General features: G+C 49.8%; 1 protein-coding gene across 1 annotated transcript; it reads right to left on the bottom strand.

Annotated features, from left to right (window-relative positions):
* Positions 1–7,672: 7,672 nt before the first annotated feature.
* FRZB (frizzled related protein) lies at positions 7,673–25,732 on the bottom strand. The gene is made up of 6 exons (XM_009566930.2): positions 25,213–25,732; positions 17,527–17,574; positions 12,798–12,863; positions 10,333–10,537; positions 10,029–10,092; positions 7,673–8,770 (listed from the first exon to the last, which is right to left on the bottom strand). Exons 1-6 carry the CDS (start codon positions 25,661–25,663, stop codon positions 8,660–8,662), a joined length of 945 nt encoding a protein of 314 aa, XP_009565225.2. The 5' UTR covers positions 25,664–25,732; the 3' UTR covers positions 7,673–8,659.
* Positions 25,733–26,706: the final 974 nt, after the last annotated feature.

The raw sequence follows: 26,706 nt of genomic DNA, 5'->3' as shown, positions 1-26,706 counted from the left end.
ACCAAACATTTCCTTGCTCCCAGGCAGAAAAGGTTAACTCCTTCTTGCTGAAACCACAGCCTTTAAAAACCTACACTGGATTTCAGATATATTCAGCTCAGTCAGGAGAAGCAGTGGAATAAAACTTTGGACAGACACTAGGATACACATTGACTTTGAAGAGCTCTCCCATTCCAAGGTCAAAGTTAATTGCTGGTTACACCAAATACCACAAGACTTTAATCACTCGTAGAAGTGATTAAAGCAGTAGAAGGTGGTTTCCTCTGTAGTAGAGGGCGATTTACAAACATGACCAAGTGGTGTTTAAGACAAGGGAAGTCCAGCCCTTATTCCATGTGAACTAAACCCCTGAAAGCACAGCAGATCCCCATCAGACTTATGTTGCTGGTTCTCAAAGACTTCCCATTATTTCCATTCATCCCCTTCACAGAGCACTGGAGATGCTTCCCCCTCTTCAACAAGCAGGGCCTGAGGAAGACAAAAATTCTCCTGCAGCCAAACATCTGGTTGATCCCAGAGGGACATGGAATGGTGAGAAAGCCCCAGTCCAAGCACATGGGCTGGCACAGGAAAGCCTTGTGAAAGCTATTCACCATTGGGTTCATCTCACATATTCCCAGGAGCTCTCACAAAGCCTTAGCTACAAATGTAAATCAGGCTCCAGAGACATCTCAGTCCTCAAAAAAAAAGAGATGGAAATCATGGGGAGGGACATCAAAAGCAAAAAAGCATTTTAGCTGAAGGGAGTCACAAAGTCTTCTGGGAATTAACAGAGGCTTTACAATGGAGAAGAGGGGGCTGGCAGGGATTCAGCATGAAAATTCAAGGATTAAAGAGCTTTGAGTTAACCTGTTTTCAGGATAATGATGGCAGGAATCTGGGCATCAGCATTTGCTTTCCATTTACTCTGTGATTTTAAATTTGGGAAGGACCAAAAGCCTGACTGATCTTCAGGGCCATTTAAGGTAAAACTCCGCTTCTTGGCTTTCCAAATCACTCCTAGAAATATCTGGAATGCATCAAAATATTTTGGGATCCAGCTGATCCCAAACAGTTGTCAGAGCAGACGGATGGATGGAAACCTCTTCACAGCCAAACTTGTAGTCTGAAGAACTGCCCCAGCGCTTCCAGCGCTGGCCCTCCCGCCGGCTGCAGATGCACGGTGACATTCCACCTCAATGAATGTGCTAAAACCATGGACGGAAATTCAACCGACAAGCACTAACTTCTTCTTTTCTTCCCCCCTCCCTTAAATTAAGAGCATCCAGTGCTGTGTTTTGTACTTGAGGAGAAACAGGCCATGCTTGGCAAAAGGATAATTGGCATTTACATATCAGCTGAGGGGCTTCTTGCACCACCAAGCTGAAGGCTACCCAACACTTCAAATAACTCCCAGCTCCCCGTTGCCAAGCCATAAGCCCCAAGCTCCAATATTTAGCAACTGACAAGTTGCACAGCCTGAAATACTCAATATCAGCTGTTTGGAGGCTGGGTTTGGTTTGTTCTGGTTTTAGGCACAGCCATTTCCAGGGGCAAAGCCAAGGAAGAACACTTTGTCCACCCACGCAGGCAAGGAGAAGCCAATCGTCTCTCCCAGCAGCTCCAGCGCTTCCATCCCTTGGCAGTCTGGAGTGGAGGGGGAGGAATTTTGGGGAGGGATGTTTTACAAAGGCATGGAGTGATAGGATGAGGGGGAATGGCTTGGAATTGGAAGGGGGAAGATTTAGGTTAGACATGAGGAGGAAATTCTTCACGCTGACGGTGGGGAGACCCTGGCCCAGGTTGCCCGGAGCAGTGGTGGAGGAGTTCAAGGCCAGGTTGGATGGGGCTTGGAGCCCCTGATCCAGCGGGAGGTGTCCCTGCCCATGGCAGAGGGTGGAACTGGATGGGCTTTGAGGTCCCTTCCAACCCAAACCATTCCATTATTCTATGTATTTGACGTTAAATCATGAGCGCTGCCACCAGGCGAGCAAAGAACCAGGAGCTCTTGGGCATTTCACTTTAAGGTGTCCAAGATTGGGCAAATTTCCCTGTAACTGGTACCCCCAGCCCACCTTGAAAGAGAACACAAGGTGAGGGGAAGAAGTAAACGTCCCTGGCACCCATCAGCTAGAGGTGGAAGGCTCGGCTCCGGCTGCAGGAATGGCGGACAATGGGCGGAAGAAAGGGAGATAAGCAGCCAGGAAACAGGCAGGGGCGAGCGGGGCAGAACACCACAAGGAAGCAGACAGAGGGCTGGAAGGGCAAAAGCAAGACCGGCATCCAGTGGCGAACAGGAGGGAAGCCCATATCGGAAAGGAAGCCCTCAGGAAACATCAGATGAGATGTCAGAGCAAGGGCACCAGGGTAAAGACTCTGCAAGGCCCAAGGGAGCTGGAAAACAACACCAGCAAGGGGGAGCGGAGGGACAAGGAGCCTCGCTGTGAAGTGCCTGGGGTGATGGAAACCAGAGCATGGGATGGAGAAGCCTGGTTATCCCATGCTGTGGGGACAAATGGTCACTCAGACAAACAGCCTCCCGGAAGATGAAGCTGGCACAAGCTGGAATTATGGGTGTAAGACCTGGTGACCAACATCCACCCGTGGATACTCAGTCTAGGACAAAAAAAAAAAGCCCCAGTGGTGCAGCTTTCCCTCTGTCAGCAGTGCAAATAGAGGACCATAAGCAGACACACTGCTGGGGACAGAGAGGTCCAGTCTGCCCAAGGAGACATACAGGCTTACGCAATCAAGTTCTCTTCAAACCTTTGATAGCTGCACATTGATCTTTATTACAATAAGGTCATGTTTGCTGCACCGCTAGACATTTAGAACTCGTAAAATTAAAGCTATTGATGATACTGTTCAGTCCCACAACTGACCTGTGATGGTGGGATGCTGCCTTTAGTTTTGCAGTGACTCATTATTCCATCTGTGAGATCCTGAGTTGTTTTAATTACTCTTCACCTTCTGAAGCTGCTGAGGAGCCACCTATAGCGCAACATTTCATCTGCATTCTCTGCCAGCGGTACTCACAGGAATAAACCAAGTTATCTTCCACAAGAAGTCATCCTTATTTTACAGCCACAAAGATAAACCCAGCCCACCAGAAATATCTGCACGTTCCTTCCTAGAGATGAGACGCGGAGGGTTGCCTGTTCATGCTTGCAAGCACTTTGGCTGTCTGGGTGTCCACCCGGCCCCAGTGGTGCATCACATGCTCCTCACAGTGCATCGCATGGGAAAGGCACAGAGCAGAGGCATGAGTACTTCCCACTGCCTTCATCCTGACACCCTTTCCATCACTCCTCCTGTCTCCCTTCATTAGCACTCATTAAGGCCTCCAAGCCCTGCAGCTGGTGGGACAGCAACTGGCTGTCCCGAAGCACTGTATCTGCCAGCGTGGGATTACTTCTAAACCAGTAATCTCCCTTGCGTGACCAGGCTTATTTGGGACTCAGAGGCACTCAGCGCCACTCCGTGATTGAAGCAGTCGCCTTGTTTTCCATGCCCGCCCTCAGATGATTCTATGAAAGCACAAAAGTGCAAAGAAAATGCTGTCCGTGGCTCACATGCAGCAAAAGAGGAGAGCCTGCACCTCCCTGTGCTCCAACACCACTGCCCAAAGGGAATAACAAACAAATAACGATGGGAGAAATGCCACCCACCTCCCCAAGGATGGCAGAATGACTTATTAAGCTCTCCCCTGCAGGACAGAGCTGCTCTGCTGCCAGGGTAGATAAAGTGAAGGACTTTTCCTCTCTTTCCAAGTCATAGAGCAGCGCTGCTGGAGAGCAAGGAAGCAAGGCAGGGCTCCCCGCCCCTCTGCGCCCTGAGCAGACCCCACCAGCTGCCGGGGGCTTGGGGCTATTTCATGGGAGGGAAGGGAAAAAATAGCAGCCAGAAAACCTCTCCCGCACAGCTGGATTTAAGCATCCCCAGCTGTACTACTTCCCCAGCAAATAACATCCATGACTTCATTTGTTCTTACCACCTCACACACTCACCTGCCTGATTTATAATATTCAAACCTGTTAAGGTATGGATTTTGGCATCTTACAAGACAGCATCAATGGCCCCCAAGGCTGGGGACCCTCGCAGCCTGCCCTCTTCCCAGTGGGCACAGGATTCACCCACTCGGAATAGATATTTCACCCCATCACAGTCGACTCATGCATTTGTCAGGCTCGAAACGCCAGAATCTTATAAGAAGAAAACCTGATTCCTCTTGACTTAGTCTGTAGTCTGATACCCTCCCTGTAAAAACACCAACATCCTCCCCTTCCGATTGTCCCCACCACCACCACTGCACCTCCCGAAGATCCCGATATTGTGTTTTTCTCCAAACAAAGGCTCTGGAAAGCCAGAGCCCCCCCCGGCTGCCTCTCCCCACATCCGCGTTCAGCCGAGCTGCGCTGCTCTCATTAGCGTTAACCTGAGAGTGGTTCTCACTGTACAGACTGCTTATTATTAGCTTCAACAGAAGGAATTATGCCCTGAAATAATAGCACCCGGGCTGAAATTATGCTCTGTTCTTTTCAGACTATTTCTAACGCAACCTGAGCGGATTTTATTAAAACCAGGAGTGAACCACTGCCAGAAACTAGAGACACTGCTTGTGAATAAGCCTCTTCGGTGTTTATTCCCCCTGCGTTCTCGTCTCTGGAGCTGCAGCAGGAAAGGGTGCCTTCCGATAAGCAACATGTCACGCTAATTATCCACAGGGATTTTAAGCTGCATATTTTCTCTCTGGACTAATACAACCCAGATGTGGGAAAGGCATGGTTTCAATCAATCCTTCCATACATCCCGAGCTGTTTGGTCACACATGCACATGGAGGCATGTTCATCACCCATTAAACAACCACGATGGACACAGTTAACGAGCTGGCCATCACACAGGCGTTTGTTTGCCCTCTTTTTACAGGATTTTAGTGCTGCCCTCAAACAAACAGGTTCTGAAATGAAACAACTAAATGCCCTTAATGATTAGCATTGGCAGAGGCAGCCCAGGGAGGGGAGCCACGGAGGAGTCTCCAGCCCTGGAGATGTCTAAAAGATGGATAGATGAGGTGCACAGGGATCTGGTTTAGCGGTGGACAGGTACAGTTTGGCTCAATGACCTCAAAAGTCTTTTCAAACCTAGGGATTCTATGTTTACAGAACGCTCTTTCCATAGCTACAAAGGTTTTTGCTATAGACTGAGCATGACCCTCAAACTGCTGGGTCTAAGAATAGTTTGGGTTGGAAGGGACCATTACAGATCATCCAGTCCAACTGCTCCCCGGCAGGAGCGGGGGGACATCTTTCACCAGATCAGGTTGCTCAGAGCCCCATCCAACCTGACCTAGAAAGTTTTCTTCCACTAAATTTCTGGGCAACCTGGACCAGTGTTTCACCACCTTCACAGGAAAACATTTCCTCCTAAGATCTCATCTCAGTCTGCCCTCTTGCAGCTTCAAACCGTTCCCTTTCAACCTTATCCCTGCCCTCTCTGATCACGGGCCCTTCCCCAGCTTCCCTGGAGCCCCTTTCAGTACTGGAAACTGCTCTAAGGTCTCCCTGAAGCCTTTTCTTCTCCAGGCTGAACAACCCCAACTCTCTCAGCCTATCAGGTAGTTTCACTGTAGGTAAAAAGGGAAGATCAAACGCTAGATGCTGTCTCTATACTGTTACATAAAAGCTTAGGAAACAGAGGGAAACCAGCTTTTCCTCCAGCAAACAGAAGGCCATTTAAAACAAACATATTGTGAAAGCCCCTCCAAGAAGCCTCAGTGCAGCTGTGCTGCTCCACAGCCATCCCAAGCCTTTTGTTCCTGGAACCAGTGGCAGAGCCAGGCTGTAGAGTGAAACCAGAGCCCTGCCAGAACTGCAGGGTGACTCGCTAACACCACACCAAGCAGCACAGGATACAGAAAAAACAGCTGCTTCTCGTCTCTGCTGACATCCAAGGTCAGATGCTGTTATCGCTACAGCAAGCGGAGTTGCTTCCAAATACCCATAATTCTCTGATACGGATATTCTAAATATCAGACTTGCATCCAGAGAGCTAATAGCCTAATGCACCCTCAGCTCACACAGATTCCCAGCCACACCAGTACTTGCTGCATGGGAAAGCCCTACGTTTAACAGCCTCAGGCAGACCAAGATGCTCCTCACCCACCAACGCCACTGCTCAGCCATCCAAGGGGGCTCTTGGGCGATTGCTGCAAAGACCTTGCTCTCACAAAGGCAAACCCTGCTCAACAAGCTCCCCTTTACCCCTCCAACTTCTCCTTTGACTGAGAAGACAGACAGGCAACCAACCTTCTTGAGTGGAGTACCACAAAGAAGAGCAAACCCACCACACCATCTCTGCTCCCCTTTAAAAGCAACTTCCACACGCACCTCTCATTAAAAAATGCAGAACAGCAGCAGTTAATGATATCAAAACCAGCTGACTCGCTTTCTGGTCATCGGCTTGTTGATTTCATGAAGAACGAGCAAGAGTTTCACCATAGGAAATAAGCCATGAAGGACTTGAAGATGATCAGAAACTGGTTCTCATCGGTTAATGAAACAGACCTGTTCTCTGTCTCCAGAGAGCATTATTTTTCCTTTGTCCCGACCTAGGGGGTTTAAAATAGGAAGCAAGAGGATCTTACTTTCCGAGAGGGATGGAGCAGATGCTAGATTGAAAGCAGGACCTTTACAGACAGTTTAATTGAGTAAACCAGTCCTCATTAGCAGGCACTTACCTGCTTTGAGGCGGGACTGGTGTGACAGCGAGTGGGGAGCACGAGGCAAAGCTCAGTATAACTCAGGGAAGACAAATATTTTCGTACTGTAGACTCTAATTCTAAACTGCGTGAGACATGCAGGGTGAGTTTTGAGCTGAGATCTAATTATACAAGGTGCAAAACTACAAGCTGCCTTGTTTTCTTCAGAAGGCTCCTACGTGGGAACAGGACAGCAGTAATCAAGACAGCTCGGAAGTTTGGTTTTCCCTATCGTAGAATCACAGAATGGTTTGGGTTGGAAGGGATCTCAAAGATCGTCCAGTCCCTCCCCCAGCCATGGGCAGGGACACCTCCCACTGGATCAGGGGCTCCAAACCCCCTCCAATCTGGCCTTGAACCCCTCCAGGGATGGGGCAGCCACCACTGCTCTGGGCAACCTGGAAAACATTTATTTCCAAGATTTCATCTCAATCTCCCCTCTTGCAGCTTCAAACCCTTTCCCTCATCCTTTCCCTGCCCTTCCTGATCCAGAGCCCCTCCCCAGCTTTCCTGGAGCCCCTTTCAGCACTGGAAGCTGCTCTAAGTTCTCCTCAGAGCCTTTGTTCTCCAGGCTGAACAATCCCAACTCTCTCAGCCTGTCCTCATACAGGAGGTGCTCCAGCTCTTGGTTCATCTCCATGGCCTCCTCTGACCTCGCTCCAACAGCTCCATGTCCTTCCTGTGCTGAGGACTCCCGAGCTGGACACAGGGCTCCAGGTGGTGTCTCACAGAGCAGAGCAGAGCAGCAGAACCCCCTCCCTCGCCTGCTGCTCCCACGGCTTTGGCTGCAGCCCAGGGCACTGTTGGCCTTCTGGGCTGCAAGTGCACATTTATGCCATTTATAATGTCTTTTGAATACAAGAGAATAAGAAAACAGAATATAATTTCAAATATTTCAGCACCTGCAAAGAATTCTAGAAAAGCACAAAAACAAATGGTTTTTTTTCCTTTTTATATTTTGAACGGTAATATAAAAATAAGATGTTGGTTCAAAAGTCAGATAAGGTCTGTGTTGACATCTACAATTCTTTTATTGGACATACTTTAGTGAGCATTGAAGGCTTGTTTATGTAGGCACGGATTTAAGAATAACACCACAAACCCAAAAGGATAAAGTGCAGACCTGTACTGAGAAGCAGGCCTGGTAAGTTCAGTCTATTCCTACAACTCAGCAGAGAAAGGGAAGAAAAGGGGGGAAAACTGCCGTTATAAGAGAATAAGGATATTATCAATTACGTCTTGCAGTGACAGAGCCATCCAACCTTTCCTGCACGGTCCAGAGCAGTGGAAACCCTGGTCCCCTGTGCACAAGCCCACCGTGTTGGTCACAGGACATATTTTAAGTTAGACTTTGGCTTACACAAGTGGTTTATTTAGGAGTAAGAAAACAAAGGTGTACTGATTAAAACAGTTCTCAACATCATTTCTTTATATATTTCAGCATTATATCTCAGAATAAAAATTTAAACCTTTAAAAACAGATAAACAACCTCTCCCCAACACAATGAGTTCCGGCAAACAGCGACTACGACAGAGTGACTGGGGGAAGCTGTGTGAGCCACGACTCTAAGCGATGGTCTTTGCCATATCCCCTTTCTGCCTGCATCAGAATTTGCTCCCTACGAAGACTCAGGAGGTCAAATGGTCAATTCAGCACATCCTTCTCTTCCCCCATTTCATAAAGGCAGTTTTCTACAGTTCTTAGTAACAGAAAAAAATACATATATTTCCAGAGCTTGCACACATCCAAAAAAAAATAAGGCAGAAAACAAGAGGGAGAATAAAAAACTAATATAAGCTAAAACATTATTTTGTAGTAAACAATAGAATATAACGTGCAATAGTGCAATTTCTCCGTTGCTGCTTCAACAATGAAGTCTCGGTAGCTAGTCCACTGCGCGGCAACGCACGGCAGCCCACATCTAACTGTGCACTTGCCGGGCACCGCTGGCTTTGCCTGGCTTCGGAGCCGCCTCGCCGTGTCCGGGCTCTCCCATTGCCTTCCCAAGGTGGTGGAGCTTCTGATCCCAACGCTGTGTACCGAAAGGCAAAGAAATTATCAGAGAGGACATAAAAGACAGACATAAAACAACTCATGTGTAATCTTTGTGGATGTGACCAAAGGGCATTTGGAATCAGAACAGTGTTTTCCTGCCTGTCAGCATTAACACTGCTGAAGAAAGCGCGGAGTGGAAGAGGAGACTGTTTCGCGCAGGCACAACCATTAGGCTGAGAGTTGGGGTTGTTCAGCCTGGAGAAGAGAAGGCTGTGGGGAGACCTTATAGTGACCTTCCAGTACCTGAAGGAGCTACAAGAAAGCTGGGGAGGGGCTGTTCACAAAGGCTTGTGGTTGACAGGACGAGGGGCAACAGGTATAAACTGGAGAGGGACAGAGTTAGACTGGCATAAGGAGGAATTTCTTCACTATGAGGGTGGTGAGGCACTGGAAGAGGTTGTCCAGGGAAGTTGTGGCTGCCCCATCCCTGGAGGTGTTCAAGGCCGGGAAGGATGGGGCTTGGGGGGTTGGAACTGGATGATCTTTAAGGTCCCTTCCAACCCAAACTATTCTATGATTCCACAATTATATCAAACCAACAGCCGAGAAATTGTGTCAAAACAAGAATATTCTGTGTAAAATAACACTCCTAACAGCACTGAAATTACTTTGTGGTGCATCAAAACCTAAGCAGGCAATCCTTCCAGAACGTGGAAGGCCTTAGAATACATTTGAATTAGAAAACATCATAATATATTTTCACATATCGCTCGCATTTGAGCTCATTGCTTCCGATTTGTTATGCCACGACTTCTTACCACGTACATTCCTCAGCTAAGCCAGGAAAGTCACTTTAAAATACCACACGCTTTGTTAAGAGAATTGTATTTAAATACGAAATCTGAAAAGTAGAGTTCTTAGACTGGAAAACACTTGTGAAGCCCTCTCTTCTAAGCACCACAATCCCAATTAAGCAGGTTTGTGTTACAGAGAGCACAGTTTACCTACAGAGTGAAAACACTCCTATTGTTTGCTCTTTGAGACAGAGGTTTCGATTGCTGCTACGCTGATGTAGCATTGAATGTACATTGAATTGGGGTAATTCAATGTATTCCTTCAGCTTATACATCGTACATTCCTAAGTAACATGGCAAATAGCACACCAAGTTGGTTTTTGATACTTGATATTAATTAACTAGGGTCAGCAGGAGTATTTTCTTCTATTATTTGGAAAAGATTAGGCAGATGTTTCACGGTACTGGCAACATTTGGCTTGCGGTGAGATATTTTCTTACCTTTACTTTTTTACCGAGTCGATCCTTCCATTTCTCCGCTATGGATCCTTCCACCAAGAGTAACCTACACAACAGAGACAGCCGGTTCCTCCATCAACAGTCACACACAAGCTGTACAACCCAGCCCACACATGACTCAAGATCTCTGTGCCTTGCAGAGAGCCTTGCACCCCACGAATACCATTAAGGAGACAAACCGAGTCACATCAAGTTTTCCTTTCCTGGTGGCTCTCAAGCTCAGCTTTACAGGCAGGGGAATGAAAACCCAGCAAATAAGCTCCAAAAACAATGCAGAAAGAGTTACCTGGAGCGCTCCTCGTCTTCATAGCCCATGATGATGTACTCCTCATTGGCGCTGAGTGGTGGGCACAGGCAGCCAGAGTTCGTGTGAAGGTTTACAGTGTCTTTTGGGATGTTCACCAGTGAAGATTTTAGGACTTCCTTTACTTCCACCACCGCAGTGACATCATGACATTTAGTCTTCACCTCCTTCACTTTAGCCCGAATGACTGGGAAAAAGTCACAAAGAGTGCAGTTGGCAGCAGCAGACAATGCAGGTCACCCCCGAGCCGCTCTGGGTGACCTTTGGGATTAGCCTTTTGCACGGTCCATTATCAAAAGCTTAGCTGAACTCCAGCAACATCCCTGCCCCCATCTCTTCACTTCATTATTTCATCCTCCAGCAAGAAGGTCCAGGCAGCAAACTGTACCTCATAACAGCATGGTCACTAGCAGGAGATGAGTACAGAGGGATGTAAGTCCTGTTTAACTTGGGCTTTAACTTTAGCATCCCTTCTTCTTCGCCTTCCCCACTTTAAATATATTTAATTCATTCCCCGCATGCTCTCCTTCCACCTCAAGCTGCAACTGCTCTCTCTTTGACGACTCGCAGTGCAGAAGACTGAACTGAATTGGTCACTCTCAACCTTTCACGAAACACTAATGCACACTAAAACTCCTCCTATCACCACTCCGGATGGCTCTGACAGGCCCTTACCTTTTTCATTCTCTCTCCGGTTACCCAGCACCAACCTGCTCTGCTCTTTATGAACTCCAAACGCTCCTGATCTTGACCTGATGACCCGTCTAATCGTTTCCTCCCTTGCTTTTTCTTTATAAGTTGCACAAGAGGAAAAGTTGCCTTCCAAAGGCAGCACTTTTCACGTCTCTCTTGGTGACCAGTGAACTGATACACGTGCGAATGCAAAGCCAATCCAGAGGCCGTGCACTAGAGAACGCCACATCCTTTACAGCTTGTGCACAAGAATCATAGAATAGTTTGGGTTGGAAGGGACCTTAAAGATCATCCAGTTCCAACACTCCAGTGATGGGCAGGGACACCTCCCACTGGCTCAGGCTGCCCAAGGCCCATCCAACCTGGCCTGGAACACCTCCAGGGATGGGGCAGCCACAGCTTCCCTGGGCAACCTCTTCCAGTGCCTCACCACCCTCATAGTGAAGAAATTCCTCCTTATGTCCAGTCTAACTCTGCCCCTCTCCAGTTTATCCGGATTGCCCCTTGCGCTGTCACTCCAAGCCTTTGTGAACAGTCCCTCCCCAGCTTTCCTGTAGCTCCTTCAGGTACTGGAAGGTCACTATAAGATCTCCCCACAGCCTTCTCTTCTCCAGGCTGAACAACCCCAGCTCTCAGCCTAATGGTTGTGCCTGCACGAACCAGTCTCCTCTTCTCTACTGGAAGGTCACTCTAAGGTCTCCTCGGAGCCTTCCCTCCTCCAGGCTGCTGTTTGTAATGGAAGAGTCCCTTCCCATTACAAACAGCAGACTCCTGAGATTCCTGATGTCTTCTAATCTGTGTGAAAAAGGCGATATGGAAGGAAACCATGGACTTACGCACCTCCTCTCTTCACACGCCCTGCCCATAAAGTCCATCAGCCAGCGTGTCTTGCAGCCACACTAAATACAGCTGCCAACTCGTGTCTTTCATAGACACAATTTACTCCAAGCAATCGACTTGCTTAAAACCTTTTCAGATTTCAAACCAAAATCTTGCTTTTGCTTGGAGTTATGTCAAATGCAGTTTGAAATCTCTTCCACTTCTGAAGGTTAAGAAGCTGGGGCAGCAGCACACCCGGAGTCTCTCTCCCATGCGCAGGGACCCCCTAGAGAGCACTCACTCTCTAACTACTTTCCAAACAAGCTCACCAAACCAACATAAAACTGAGCAGTCACCTAATATGCCTTTGAAATAGGAAGAAAAGCAACAGCCTAGACCTGTGATGTGCCTAGACCAGAACAACCTGGACAAGAGAAGGTGGAATATGGACACTGGGCACTTTCATGGGTGATGCTGCCAGCACAACACAGTCGTCAAGATGCTCACTGCTGGCTTTGATATCTGAGAAAGAACAAACCTAGACCCCACGGTGAGCTTGCAGGCATGAAAGTGAGTAAAAACATCTTTTCCTGCAAGAGCAGAGCACACCGGAGCTGGGAAGTGGAAAGCAAAGAGGCAGTTCCAGCGTAGCAGCCCACAACGTCATTTGTGTCACATTGCTTTTCACACTAAAGAAGTGCACAAGCCCCAGCTGCCTGCGCTAACACTCAACACCAGAAAAGCCGCTCTTGCTAAGATATTAAGCTCATCCCCTCCACCCTTCCAATTTGGAATTGTTTCAGGCCACATCTTCCTTCTGCAATAAGCATCACGGGATTAAAACCAGTGATTGGGACCATAGGCTTTGTTAATGGCAATTTTCCCCTCGCTGTAGCCTTACAAACGCTGGGGGTTGGCCAAGCAGCCGCTCTTACCGTAGTTGTAATTGTTGCGTAGATAGGTCTTCTGGGTAGCTTTTATGGGCTTGCATTTGCAGCGCTCTGTAAAAACAGAAAGATTTGTTTAGAAAGAAAAGAGCCTCTGTTCAGTGACGACCTCCAACCCCTAGCTCACACCTAACAAAAATGTCACTAAACCGACTTGTTTATTACAGGCAAGTGAAATATTAAGCAGTACAGGATGTTCCTGGTCTGTTCTGTCCAAAGATGCTGCGGAAGTGCCTATGAGATCTCAAAGCCTTCTTGGAGAAAACTGGACATGCTGGAATCTAAAAACCAAAACCACTACAACCAACTAACTCCACAACAACAAAGACACTAGGGTTTGGAGTCTGAAGTGACAAAACCTAACATTTTATTGGTTCAATCCTGGTCTCTTCTGTGCTCCGGGAGTTGCAATTCCGTATTATAGAATCACAGAATGGTTTGGGCTGGAAGTGACCTCAAAACCCATCCAGTTCCACCCCCTGCCATGGGCAGGGACACTTCCCACTGGATCAGGGGCTCCAAGCCCCATCCAACCTGGCCTTGAACCCCTCCAGGGATGGGGCAGCCACCACTGCTCTGGGCAACCTGGGCCAGGGCCTCCCCACCCTCACAGGAAAATATTTCTTCCTGAGATGTCATCTCCACCTCCTCTCTTTCAGCTGAAAACCATTCCCTCTCATCCTCTCCCTGCACTGTCCGATCAAGAGCCTCTCCCCAGTTTTCCTGGAGCCCCTTTCAGCACTGGAAGCTGCCCTAAGGTCTCCCCACAGCCTTCTCTTCTCCAGCAACCCCAAGTGCCTCAGCCTGTCCTCATACAGGAGGTGCTCCAGCCCTCTGATCATCTTTGTGGCCTCCTCTGGACCCGTTCCAACAGCTCCATCTCCCTCTTACGTTGAGGATTCCAGAAGTGGACACAATCCTCCAGATGAGGTCTCACAAGAGACCTCCTGTTCTGGACTCCTCCTCCATTTGCATGTCATTTTACACCATTTTATTATGACCCAGAACCTCAAGTTTAATTAAAACAGGGAAATTATTAGCCTTTATGGCACTAAAGATGGCCTTCGAAGGACAGCACAAACGGGCACTGTTGAGCCGCGGTGCAGCTTCCAGCCAGCTGGGAACAATAACAGAGGGAAAAACATTTTCATTAGTGCCCGGGGAGCAGCTCCAGACCCATGTGCTCATAAACCCACCAGTGTTTCGTGTCTGGTTGTTCTAATGCAAATATTTACTTATTTCGAGCTACTGCCTAAGTGGAGTTTGGTGGAGGCGTTTCGAACAGCGGCCCCACTATTACGTACACACGGTCGCCTATTCTGACATTCGACTTAGCAGCTAAGTGGGGGCAGACTTACTGCAGCCTATAGACCATCTTCTAAAACACCAACGCATGTCAGCTCGTTTTTTAGTTAAACCCAACATGAGGAGTCTGAAAAAGAACTTTTATGTGCTATAGAAGATTTCTGCACGTTAAAAAAAAAAGATAGAATTATTTGGTTATGGGCTTTGCAAGTCCCTATTTCTTTTCTACTGAAGCATTTTTGTAGTTGAAAACACAAATAAGCGCAGGAAAGAGGAGATCATTCCCAAAGAAGAGCACATTGTTTCCTTGAATTTCAAACACATCCTCAGGAATCTATATATAGAGTCCTGCAGCCTTCAGCTTTGTATGAGGCTCTCTTAAAATAACAAAGGCAGAGAAGAGAAGGGATTCTTGGCTTCCCCTTTGCCTGTGGGAGCTCATGCATACTTTGGGCCAAATTCTGGCCCATTCCATAAACTGCCCCAAAACAGGTCATAAAAGCTGTGCCCTCCGAGCCGCGCTCAGGCAGGCGGCTCAGCACTCGCGTCCAACACGTCAGACACTTTAACATCTCCTGCTCTGCAGTACTTTGCTCTGTGGCACAAGAAGAACAAACCAGTTGAAATTACAAGAACACTCAGCCTCATTTTTAAGACTGCGTTGGATTATTTTATCTTATGAATCTGAGGAATATATTTTATTGGTTTTGTTCTAGAAACAAATTATAGACCAAACCATGTCCTTAACGAGGGCATCTCCTTGTCTCCCTACTGCTTTCCAAACTTTACATTTCAAAGTGCTTTACAGAAGGCTGCGTTATTCCGAACTCCTACTTAGAACTACAGAAACAAACCCAGAGTCATTGCCAAAGTGAGGCATAAAGTCAGCTGTAGAACCAGAACCAACTCCTCTCCACCAGTTCCTGCTCCAGTGACTTTCAAAGGAAGACCAACATATCAGGGAACATGGATTTAATTGATGCAACACCCAGGAGAGGTGGCTGTAAAAATGTCCCTCATCCCTGGATGCTGAGGGCAAGTCCCACCCCACATGCCAGCCTCCTCCCAAGCTGCCAGCATCACCAGAAGAGCTCTGGGACCACCACAACGTTACATCCCAGCACAGAGATGGGCGGCAGAGACTCACACAGGTTGGACTGAGATCTCAGCTGACTCTGCCATTAAATCTCCTTTTTTAATACAAGTCAATATCTGACTAATAAAAGCTAAAAATCTATATTTCTCCCTGTAAATGCCAAAACATATGGATTACACAGGAAAAGAGTTTTCCCCATGGGTCACTATCAAGAAAAGCGCCACCTTAAATACATGTGCACACACCACCTAAACTCAGCTGTGATTCTGAGTAGCACAAGTGCTCGAACCTGACCAATGCTTCCCAGATGAATTAAAGATAGAAAAAAACCCCCACATCTCTGGAAAAAATTCTAAGTAACCTGAAAAGCATCTGACAAAGCAGAAATAAATGTCATTTACTGCCAAGAAGAGCAAAAAAAGCTCCTCCTGAAAAAACACCTCAAGCATACTCAGAATCACTAGGTTGGAAAAGACCTTTGAGATCACCGTACCCGTCCACTACTGAAACAGATCCCTGAGTACCTCATCTACCACCTTTTAAACCTCTCCAAGACTCAGAGGGAAGGTTCTGCCAGTGGACTGCCAGAGCTAAAGCTGCCTCCGACAAGGGCAACCAGAGAGCGCTGCTCACTGCACCCACACATGGCAGAGCAGGGAGGGTCCTCCAGGAACCAGAGAGCAGAGCCAGGAGCGTGGAAAACACATCAGGCTGCTACTTGCAAATAGGAAAAGAAATCTATTGACAATGACCAACTTATAGATTTTCTTTCCTCAACGTATAAAAAAATCCATTACGAAACACTGCCCTCGAGGGGGCTAAGCTGTATTTGGCAGCTGGAACAGAGGCAGCGCATTGAGCCAGAAACTGAGTTTGTACAGTGAAAGGCAGCGATAAAAACATTACCCATCCTTTGAATCAGCCAAAGTGGTGGCTGCCCCATCCCTGGAGGGGTTCAAGGCCAGGTTGGATGGGGCTTGGAGCCCCTGATCCAGTGGGAGGTGTCCCTGCCCATGGCAGGGGAGTTGGAATTAAGACGATCTTTAAGATCCCTTCCAACCCAAACCATTCTATGATTCTATGTTGATATAAGTCAAAGGTACACAGCTTCACTTTACTGAAGCTGTACAGTCGCTGTGGAGCATAAAATCCACACTTGCTCAATGCCACGCAATTGAAAATGGCTTAAAACTAAAAAGCCACTAATGTTAGTAATAAAAATGTTGAGAAGGTTCCAGACACAGCCCTGTGCTCAAGGTAATTTAAAGTGAAGCTCGTTAAGGGGCTTACTTTTATCAGTTTTTTTCAAACTGCAGCTGGCTTTCTGAATGATGCACACTGCGATTTAAATCCCGTTTTGCAGCTACACAGTGCCTTTCACAGTGGGACCCACTGATTATGTTCTAAAACTGTTTAAAAATCACAAAATCACGAGCTGGGCGTTACCGATACCTTTTCACAATTCCCTCAGAGAGATGAATGCTGACGTTCTCAGCATTTGGTATCTAATTGGATGCTTCGCAACCATAATTGGATTAGAACAAACCGAGCATCGGTGCGCGCTGCAGCTGGCCAGTACCTCTGGGGAAGGAAAGACACGATGGCCAAAGCTACATCTCCGCGTGCCACCTTTTTGACTACGGCCTAAGAGGAAGAATTCTGAAGGAATGAGTACAAAATCTGAGGAAAACTACAATCATGGGCTTGCTGAAAGCAACAAATTCAGATTTCTATACTCTTATCACCTACCAACCTGGGCTTTGCTTCTTTGTGTGCCTGAGACCAGTGGAAATACTCAAGGGGTTTTACTCAGATCCAGAGAAAAACAAACCAAAACAACAATAAAAAAGCGACAGGGGACCTGCTGGAATAAAACCAGCCTCAAGTCATGGCCTCAATCTCCTCAGGTTCATTGGGATTTTTGGCATCATCTACAAAGAGGTCAGAATTTCATTTGCAGATTTCGAAGTCGGAATGAACCGGTTTTGCCCAGTGAAAAATCCATTTGATGAACATCCTCGGTGTTTGAGGCAAAACTTTTAATGAAATCAGCACAACCCTTTGGATTACGTGGAAATTTTGCCCTGACAAAAGCAGAAGAGATGAGCACTAAAAGCTGAAGAGTTAACTGAGTTGTCTGCCGAGAAGTCCACGGGCTGACCGGCCCCACATCCCACCCATCCACGGGCACAACAGCACCATCCAGGGATTCCCTGAGCATTGATGCGTCACTTAGTCCCCCCTCTCGCTTTATTAAATATTCAAATGAGTTGAAAGACTCCACCTTATTCCACGGTTGTATAAAAGCATACTTACCGATGCCAGCACCTCGACAGTTGCCGTTGCTGGAATCCATAGGGAAATCTGGCAGGGAGTCATCAAACACATAAAGAAACATTAGTATTTTTTAATATTGGATTATTTCAATACTTCCACATTCACCATCTTTTTTCTTTCTCTAATACTTAGTATGTTAATCGCTTCATTAACTAACAGATTGTAATGTTCTACAAAGCCGACACGATTTCTTATCTGAGCTTCCCCCAAACCCAGCACACAAAGCAGGTTAAATATCCCATTCTGACTGGCAGGCAGGTTTAGGATGAGGACGGAAATTTATGGCATGAACTTACAAGCGTCTGGGAATAAAGTACACAGACTGTTTGCATTTAATTAAATGATGAAGGAGAAATTACCTCCGGTTTGTTTTTTTGGTTACTGAGGAAATCAAACCAACAAACCACAATCATATCATTGAAGCAAATGCCAAAACAAATGTTTCAGACCTTCCCCTTCCCCTCGGTTTAAAAACTCACTGATTAGCTTGAAGGACAGATAAGGAACAGAAGGAAAAAAGGGCACTATGCCCAGAGAACAGCTTTTAGACACATTGGTAAGTGGAATGTGTCCCACATCAGTAAAACACATCGCTTCAAACTTGGTGTTTATCAAATCACACAATTTAATGGATTTATTACGTATCCTTTGTTATGAAAACCAAGTCTGTTAACGCATATAATGATGTACAAGCTAACAAAAAAATAAATGCAAGAGAAACAAGATTTGGGAGAGAGGCAGTAAACTTTAGTACGATAACACAAAACAGGGAGAAACAACTGAGCTCTCAAAGAAAAAGCCCTCTTTTAAGCTCGTACGCCAAAATGATGCAGGGTTGTTTTCAACTCTGGAAGCTGGCAGCATATAAACACCACCCTTTTTACACCCTTCCATTATCATGGATGCAACACGACTCGCTTTTACACGACAGCAGAAATGAGGGCACGGCCACGTATCATCAGCTCCTCGCAACAGCTCGAGCCCGGGACACCGGTGATGCTCAGTGCAGGGGAAGGTTTAGATGTGCGAACTATATTTTAAGGGCTGGGGCCATTATTTAACCATAAATTCGGCAAATACATATTTAAAACACCTGTTTACAAGAAATCTAAAATTAGTTACTAATTCGGATGCGAGTGAGCAACCACAAAAGCCCATGCCCCGACGGCAGCGGTCTAATGGGCAGGGACATCGCTCCGTCAGGAGGCTCCGCGCAGCTCAGACCTTCGGTTGTAACGCAGGCAGGAAAAAAGAAAAAGCTATTTATAAAAACAAACAGCTGACTTCCTATTGTTCCACCTCTCCTGGGAGGCGACCCCTCTGCCAAGTTCTGCCTATGCAAAACAATCTTTCTGAAAGAAAGATCTGTCAGCAACGATTAGCAGGATTGCCAAAGAGGAAATATTATCCAGAGCTCCGATCCAAAGACTTCCTAGTAAATTTTGGTTTAAGAGCACAGGGAAAAATCCTAATTGATTTTTCCGATAAGCTGTTTTAATTAATCACTTTTCAGAGGGATGCTATATAAAAAGAAACCCAAACCACTAACAAGCAGAGAAGAATGAAAGCCACTTGTGTAGGAAGTGTAGAAAATAACAATGCCTGGATCACAGATTGGGGTGAGATGTTTGGGAAAAGGAAACGAGTTGGGAAAACATAGTTTTGAGCAAACATCTTACTCGTACCACTGTTTAAATACTAAAAAAAAAGACAGAGGAAAAAGCTAAAAGGAATACAATGCTGAATGTTGCTGCAGTTAAAGAACGTGGCCCAGCTATTACTGAGGCCACTCCAAGCACCCTGCTCCGGAGAACAAAATCACAGTGAGCAGCTCCTGCTTGGGCACCTTCCTCCCAGGTGGAGCCATCTGGGAGCCCCACTGATTAAGAAACCTTCAAACATGCACCAATTCCAACCTTGTAACCTGCGTCAGGTCTCAATGCAGAGAGGCTCTTTGCTGGTCTGATCGCAAAAACACGCACAGCGAAAGCAAAGTAACAAGAAAACCAGCCCTCGTTAAGATTGGACAGAGAACGCTTGAACCCTTCTCAAGGACATGGTTTAGTGGCATATAGGAATGGTTGGACTTGATGATCTAAGAGGTCTTTTCCAACCTAGCGATCCTACGAACTGCGAGGCGCAGAGCTGCCTGCAACACAACGGGGCTGCCCCACGTTGTAAATCGTTCCAGCTAACGAACGCTGCTGGGTTCTGATGACATTTAACAGCCTAGGTCTTGACTTGATGCTTCAACCGGAAAAGCCATTCTAGGAGACAGCCCACACATCATCATTAATAAGGTTTAAGCACACTTATTCGCTCTTCCTGTCTTCTTTAAGGCTTGAAGCTTTCGTTCTTTAACGGAGAAAGGAGGCTGCTTCTGAGTTTCAAGTAAACCCTTAAACCAAGTCTCAACTTTAAAACGACAACCTGGCCGTGACCGCTCGGCTCGGCACAGTCTGAAACGCTCCCGTAGCGCCATGGCTCATTTTGGCTACTCTGAGTAGAGCCACGCAACATCTGAGTCAGAGCAAGTCTCGTCTGGAGTTTGGAAACCACTGTTTTGGAAATGAAGTTAATAACAAGCATGGGAAATGGCTCTTTCACTTTTCTGTTAAGCATACAAGGCCAAATTCCCATTCTGGATTACTACTAATTCAACAAGGCAGACAGGCAGGGCTTGATCAACATGGACAAATCATGGGTTCACATAAGGTTAAAGAAAATACGTCTCCATCGCTTGAATAGTCTTTAATTTTCTTTAATGTTTAGAAGGTGGTATTTGTAAGAGAGTCAACGTTCTCATCAGCTGTTTTATGATCATCACCCACCCAAACCAGTTCGGACACTAATTACACGTGGTCGATGCCTTGTGGTGCCACCTCCCTTCTCTCCAGCATCCCATCAACAACCCAACATGCCTCCAAGCTATTTTTCTATCTCAATAAGCTACAATGAGGAAGAAACTCAACTGCCGGATCTGTCCTCCGATGCGCATGGTACCCATCACACAGCTCTCCTTTTATCATCACCTCCCTCTTCCAAACAGGAATAAACACATCACTGGAGACATAAACACATTGCTTGACAGTAGCAGCCAAGCACACGAGCCAAAGTGCTTCTCTGAGCCAGCATCCCAACACAATGACGACTGGGGTCAGGCTGGTCATTTACTACATGTGAAATTTTAGATTCAAGACTGGTTTTGTCCACCAGCACTTCTTGTTGCCTCACAGCCTGAAGAAGATTTGATAGGACCCTGCTTGAAGGAAGCAGAAAACCTGTAAATGAGAAGCAGAGTGAGCACATGCAGCCAGCAAAAGGAGATAGAAGCATATAGAGCCCTCAAATGGGACCTCCTGCGTACCCACGACAGCTTGGCTTCATGTCTGCAAGCAGAGCTGCTTCCATCCTTGAAAAGCAAAGGACAACGATACAGGATAAAAGCCACACATCAGGCATTAGAAAGGGTGTCCTGAGGGCCAGAAGAGCCCCCGCGCCCCATTGAACCCTGCATTCAGGAAGATGCACGGTCTAATATTTGAAAAAGGAATAGGATTTTGTCTTTCCGAACTCTGTCCCTGACAAACACCTGATGAGACCATCCTTTGGGCTGCTGCCTTACGGAAGGGACGGGACAACTGAATCATAGAATCATAGAATCACCAGGTTGGAAAGGACCCACTGGATCATTGAGTCCGACCATTAATCCAACTGCATTAACCCTCTCCAGTAATAATGCACAGACCTCGCGAGGAAAGGAGACAGCACAGTCCTGTTCCTCTGCAGGCAGCAAAAAACTAAAGAGAAAACAAAACTTCACTTCTGAGGAATTAAAAAAACCCTCTTTCACACCAGATGTCTGGGAAAACATGGATTTACATTCCTGCCTGCCCTGTTAGATGCAGTTTGCAGACAGCACGAAGGGCAGGAGTGCTTCAGAGATAAAATGAGAGCAGGTATTGTGCATGGCCCCCCTGAGGCAGGGGGTTATTCGTGTCCTCGACTTGGCTGCAATCCTGTATTTGGAGAATTGAATTTGGAAGTGTTCACCTTACCTTTTCCTAGAACAGAAATCCTTCGCTCCGCTTGCTAAAGGAGCAGTTTTATTCCCTCAAGAAGGATTCTTTCAGTCTGGTGCATAATGCATCAGTTCAACATTTTTCAGCCCAGAAATGAGAATGTCATCAGGTTCTCATTCACTGAAAGAGAGTTTTCATGGATCCGGCCCTGGAATCCCTCAAAGAGGTTATTGTACTGCTGAGGTCCTCAGAAATAGGTAACTCGGGGGCAATTTTAGCCAAACTTCCTCCCTCTCGATTTGAATGCAATCGCTTTCAGATCGCTGCAGACCCGCCAAGCCTCGCTCCGCCTGGGGACATTTTTAAGGTGGTTTTGAAAGCATCTGCACGCTGTGGAGAAAGGCACTTGGTGTTCAAACCCATCTTTCCCCAAAGCATCCCTGTGGGAACAGCCGCCAGGGAGCTGCAGGAACAAAGAGAGTGTTGGGTTCCTGGGCTGGGGACGACTGCCGGGGCGAAGGATGGATGCAAAGGCAAGAGGGCAGCAATTAGAATGGTTAGAGGAACATCAGAAACAACTGGAGATACCAGGGTATGGTCACCGAGTCGAGATCGCAAGAGGTGGAGAGGGTAAATCGATGGAGATGGAGAAGGAGCAAGGTCAGCCTGGCCCACGGATAAACAGGGAGAGGTGGAGAGAGAAGCTTACCTGGGAAGCATAGGCAGGAAACCGAGGCATGATATTTCATTAGGAGAGGAAAACAGGAATTACAGTGTTTGGCATTGCTGGCAGCGGGATACGTAAAGCGTCGAGGAACGGGACAGCAGCACAGTCAAACACTGTGCCGAGCACAGCATGGAAAAAACCACCTTTCATTCCCAGGCCACTGCTGGGGGAGGACGGAGAGGTGGGATCCGCTGCCCGTAGCGAGCTCCCACAACCCGATGGAGCCGGAGGGCAGCGCAGACCTGCCAATGCCGCAGCCGTGCAGCAAGGAAACACAGCTCGGCTCCACCAGCAGCAAACGCTTCCTTCAAGGAAGACGGGAACTGTGGTCATTTCGTAAAGGTCAAAGCTCACTCGTGACAACCACGCACTGCCTTGCTTTGAGTCCTACTCAATAGCTCCTTCAATTTAGTTTTCCTGTGGTGCTCAGCTCACCGTGTCAGAGCTCTCTCCAACCAAAGGCAGCAGTGACAGGAGCAACAGCAGGTTTGCAGCATTGTGGTGGCCTGAGAGGTCAGAATTCTTCATCTGACCTTTCAGAGATGCTGCTGCGCCCCCGGTAGCCCCAGACAGCCCCTGGACCTCCAGTGCCAGCGGTTCTGTGGGCACACAGCCAGGGAAACGGGATGCAAGCCGAGGGGTTCCAACAGTCTCTTGGAGGCTGTGGGGGTCGAGGACTGTCAGATCTGCCCTGGAGCAGCCTCGGTGCTGGGGGCAGCCACCAGATGGCTTAGGGATGCTGAGAACAAAGCGTAGCAGAGGTCTGCACCTTTACTGTGCTCCTCTCCTGACCATGACTGGTGAGCCCAGGGGCCTGACGGGGGACCTGTGCTGTAACCCCAGAGCTGAGGTTGTTTTCTCCCCTGGGGGCAAGCACAATCCCTTCTGTCGCGTGGCTCTGCCTTCCTAACAGGCAAACACCAACGCAGGGTATCGAAACATCTCCTGTTTACGTGAGACGTAACTTTTAAGCGTTCCCCAGCAGGCTGGCAGGGCTGTCACTTGTCACACACTTTCCCAAAGGCAAAACTTTTCCAGCAGCAATGTGGAAAGAGAAAAGGGAAGAAAAAGTGGAGAGAAAGAAAAGAGGCTTAGAGAAAAGTAGGGGAGAGCAGGGAAACAGAGGGGCTGCCCTCCCTTCTGAGCCCCGTTGTCTGGTAGGTCCCATCCTGCTCTCCATCCCAGTCCTGGTCCCTGTCCTGCTCCTCATCCTGATCGCCATCCCAATCCTTCTCAGTCTTGCTCTCCATCCCGGTCCCAGTTCCACTCCTGCTCCCCATCTCGGTCTCACTCCTCATCCCAGTCCTGCCCCCCATCCCACTCCCCATCTCAGCCTCCATCCTGGTCCCACTCCCCATCCTAGTCCTGGTCCTGCTCTCCATCCCTGTCCTGCTCCTCATCTTGATCTTGCTTATCATCCTGGTCTTGGTCCTGTTCCCCATCCTTGTCCCAGTCCCCATCCCAGTTCGGGTCCTGCTCCCCATCCTGGTCTCGCTGCCCATCTTGATCCTGCTCCCCATCCCCACTCCAGACCCTGTCCCGGAGCCCGACCTACTTCCCATCGCGGTCCCACTCCTCCTCCTGGTCCTGCTCCCCATCCTGGCCCCACTCCCCATCCTTATCTGGTCCCGGAGCTCATCCCACTCCCCATCCCGGTCCCGGTCCCCATCCCACTCCCCAATCTGGTCCCTAACCTGTTCCCTATTCCAGTCCAGGTCCTGCTCCCCATCTCGGTCCCAGTGCCCGTCCCACTCCCCATCACAGTCCTGGAGCCCATCACACTCCCCACCTCCATCCCAGTCCTATTCTCCACCCCAGTCCCCATCCTGGTCCCAGTCCTTGTCCCACTCCCCACTTTGGTCCCAGTGCCCATCCCAGTCCTCACTCCGGTTCCCATCCCAGTCCCTATCCTGGTCCCCATCTCAGTCCCTATGCCATGCCGGTCCCTCTCCCCAACCTGGTCTCACTCCCCATCCCGGTCCCAGTCCCAGTGCCGCTCCTCAACCCAATCTTGTTCCCCATCCCAGTCCTGTTCCCCATCTTGGTCCCAGTGCCTGTCCCGCTCCTCATCCTGCTCCCCATTCTGGTCCCTATGCTGGTCCCCATCCCAGTCTCACTCCCCATCCCACCCCGGTCCCTATCCCAGCCCCCATCCCAGTCCCATCCTGCTCCCTGTGCTGGTCTCCCTCCCCATCCTGATTCTAGCGTCCATCCCATCCCTATTCCACTCTCCATTCCCGTTCCCATCCCAGTCCAGGTCCCGCTCCCCATCCTGGTCCTGCTCCCACCCCTCACCGCTGTCCTCTGCGGTGACGATGGCCCCGGGGGCGACGCTCCCATCCCGCTCCCCATCCCAGCCCCGATCCCAGTCCTGCTCCCCATCCCATCCTGGTCCCGTTCCCCTTCTCGGTTCCCATTCCAGACCCCATCCTGCTTCCCACCCCGATCCCGGAGCCCGTCCCACTCCCCAGTCCCCATCCTGCTCCCTCTCCTGGTCCCCATCTCGGAGGTCCCACTCCATCCCGCTCCCCATCCCGGCCCTGTTCCCCACTCCGCTCCCCATCCCGGTCCCTCTCCCCATCCCCATCGCAGCCCCCACGCTGGTCTCGCTCCCCATTGCGGTCCCAGCGCCCATCCCCATCCCACCCCGCTCCCTCCTTGCCGGTGCCCTCGGCGGTGACGATGGCTTCGGGGGCGATGCAGACCCCCCCCCCCCCCACGGTCCCGGTCCCCATCCCCACACCATCCCCATCCCCTCCCATCCCATCCCCACCCCGGTCCCCGCTCACCGCCGCGCTCGGTGACGACGGCCTCGGGGGTGATGCAGACACCCCCATCCTATGGTCCCGGTTCCCACTCCATCCCCATCGCACCCTATATCCCTCCCATCCCCATTCCCACCCCCTCCCCGCTCACCGCCGCGCTCGGTGACGATGGCCTCGGGGGCGATGCAGACGCCGCGGTCGTAGCTGGGCAGCCCGTGGCAGGCGAGGCTGCGGGGCCAGGCGTGGCGGTAGCGGCGCAGGACGGGCTCGCAGCCGGCGCGGGCGCGCTCGCACACGGCGCGGCACGGCTTGATGGGCTCGGGCTGGAAGTCGGGCGTGCAGATGGGCGCGTACATGGCGCACAGGAAGAAGAGCAGGTCGGGGCTGCAGTTGGTGCCCAGCAGCCCCTCGAACTGCTCCATGGCCAGCACGGCGTTGGCCTGCGTGCTGTGGTGCAGGTGGTTCGGCATCCGGGTGGCGTTCCAGGGCAGCGGCTCGCACAGCGGGATGCGCACCGGCTCGCACGCCGCCGCCCGCCCCGACGGCGCCCTCGCCAGCGCCAGCAGCCCGGCCAGGGCCAGGGCCGGCAGCCCCCGACCCATGCCGACCCGTGCTGAGCCGCACCGCGCCGGGGGGCGGCCCCTCTGCGCCCAACGGCCCCGCCGAAACGCCCGCACCGCCCCCCGCACCGCCCCCCGAGCTGCCTCACACCGCCCTCCGCACCGCCCCCCGAACTGCTCCGCAGCCTCTGCACTGTCAGAGCTGCCTCTGCCCCCTCTGCGCCCCCCGAGCTGCCTCTGCCTCCTCTGCACCCCCCGAGCCGCCCCTACACCCTCTGCACCCCCCGAGCTGCCCCTACACCCTCTGCACCCCCCGACCTGCTCCTGTACCCTCTTTACCCCCCGAGCTGCCCCCACACCCTCTGCACCCCCCGAGCTGCCCCTGCCCCGCCCCTGCCCAGCCCCCCCGAGCTGCCCATCCCATTTTCCCCCCCACACCTCCTCCCCCCCCTCCTCCCCCCGCTCCCCCCGAGGTGCCCGGCTCCCCCACCCCACCCTGTCCATGTTGTCCCCGAGTGGTCCCCGCAGCCCCCATCCCACCACCCCGCACCCAGTCCCGCATCCCCGGTCCTGTCCCCGCTGCCCTTGCCCACCGCCCAGTCCCCCCACACTGCCCGGTCCCCCCAGACCCGAAATCCATCCCCAAACGGGGGGAGCAGCGGCAGACACAGCCCCTGGAGAGCCGTAGAAGGAAAACTTTCTTTATAGATATATATATATAAAAACCCAAACCCAAAGGAACAAACCCACAGACAGGAACCCCTTTGCGCAGAAAGGTGAAGGTTTCATGGAATCAGAGAACAGAATCTCAGAGTGGTTTGGGTTGGAAAGGACCTCAAAGCCCATCCAGTTCCTGCCATGGGCAGGGACACCTCCCACTGGATCAGGGGCTCCAAGCCCCATCCAACCTGGCCTTGAACCCCTCCAGGGATGGGGCAGCCACCACTGCTCTGGGCAGCCTGGGCCAGGGCCTCCCCACCCTCAGCGTGAAGAACTTCCTCCTCCTGTCCAGTCTAACTCTGCCCCTCTCCAGTTTACACCCATTCCCCTCCTCCTAACACCACAAGCCTTTGTAAACAGCACCT

The sequence above is a fragment of the Cuculus canorus genome, chromosome 6 (assembly GCF_017976375.1).
Source record: "Cuculus canorus isolate bCucCan1 chromosome 6, bCucCan1.pri, whole genome shotgun sequence".
NCBI lineage: Eukaryota > Metazoa > Chordata > Aves > Cuculiformes > Cuculidae > Cuculus > Cuculus canorus.
The sequence above is the reverse complement of the archived record's forward strand: the minus strand, read 5'-3'. Positions and strand labels throughout refer to the sequence as shown.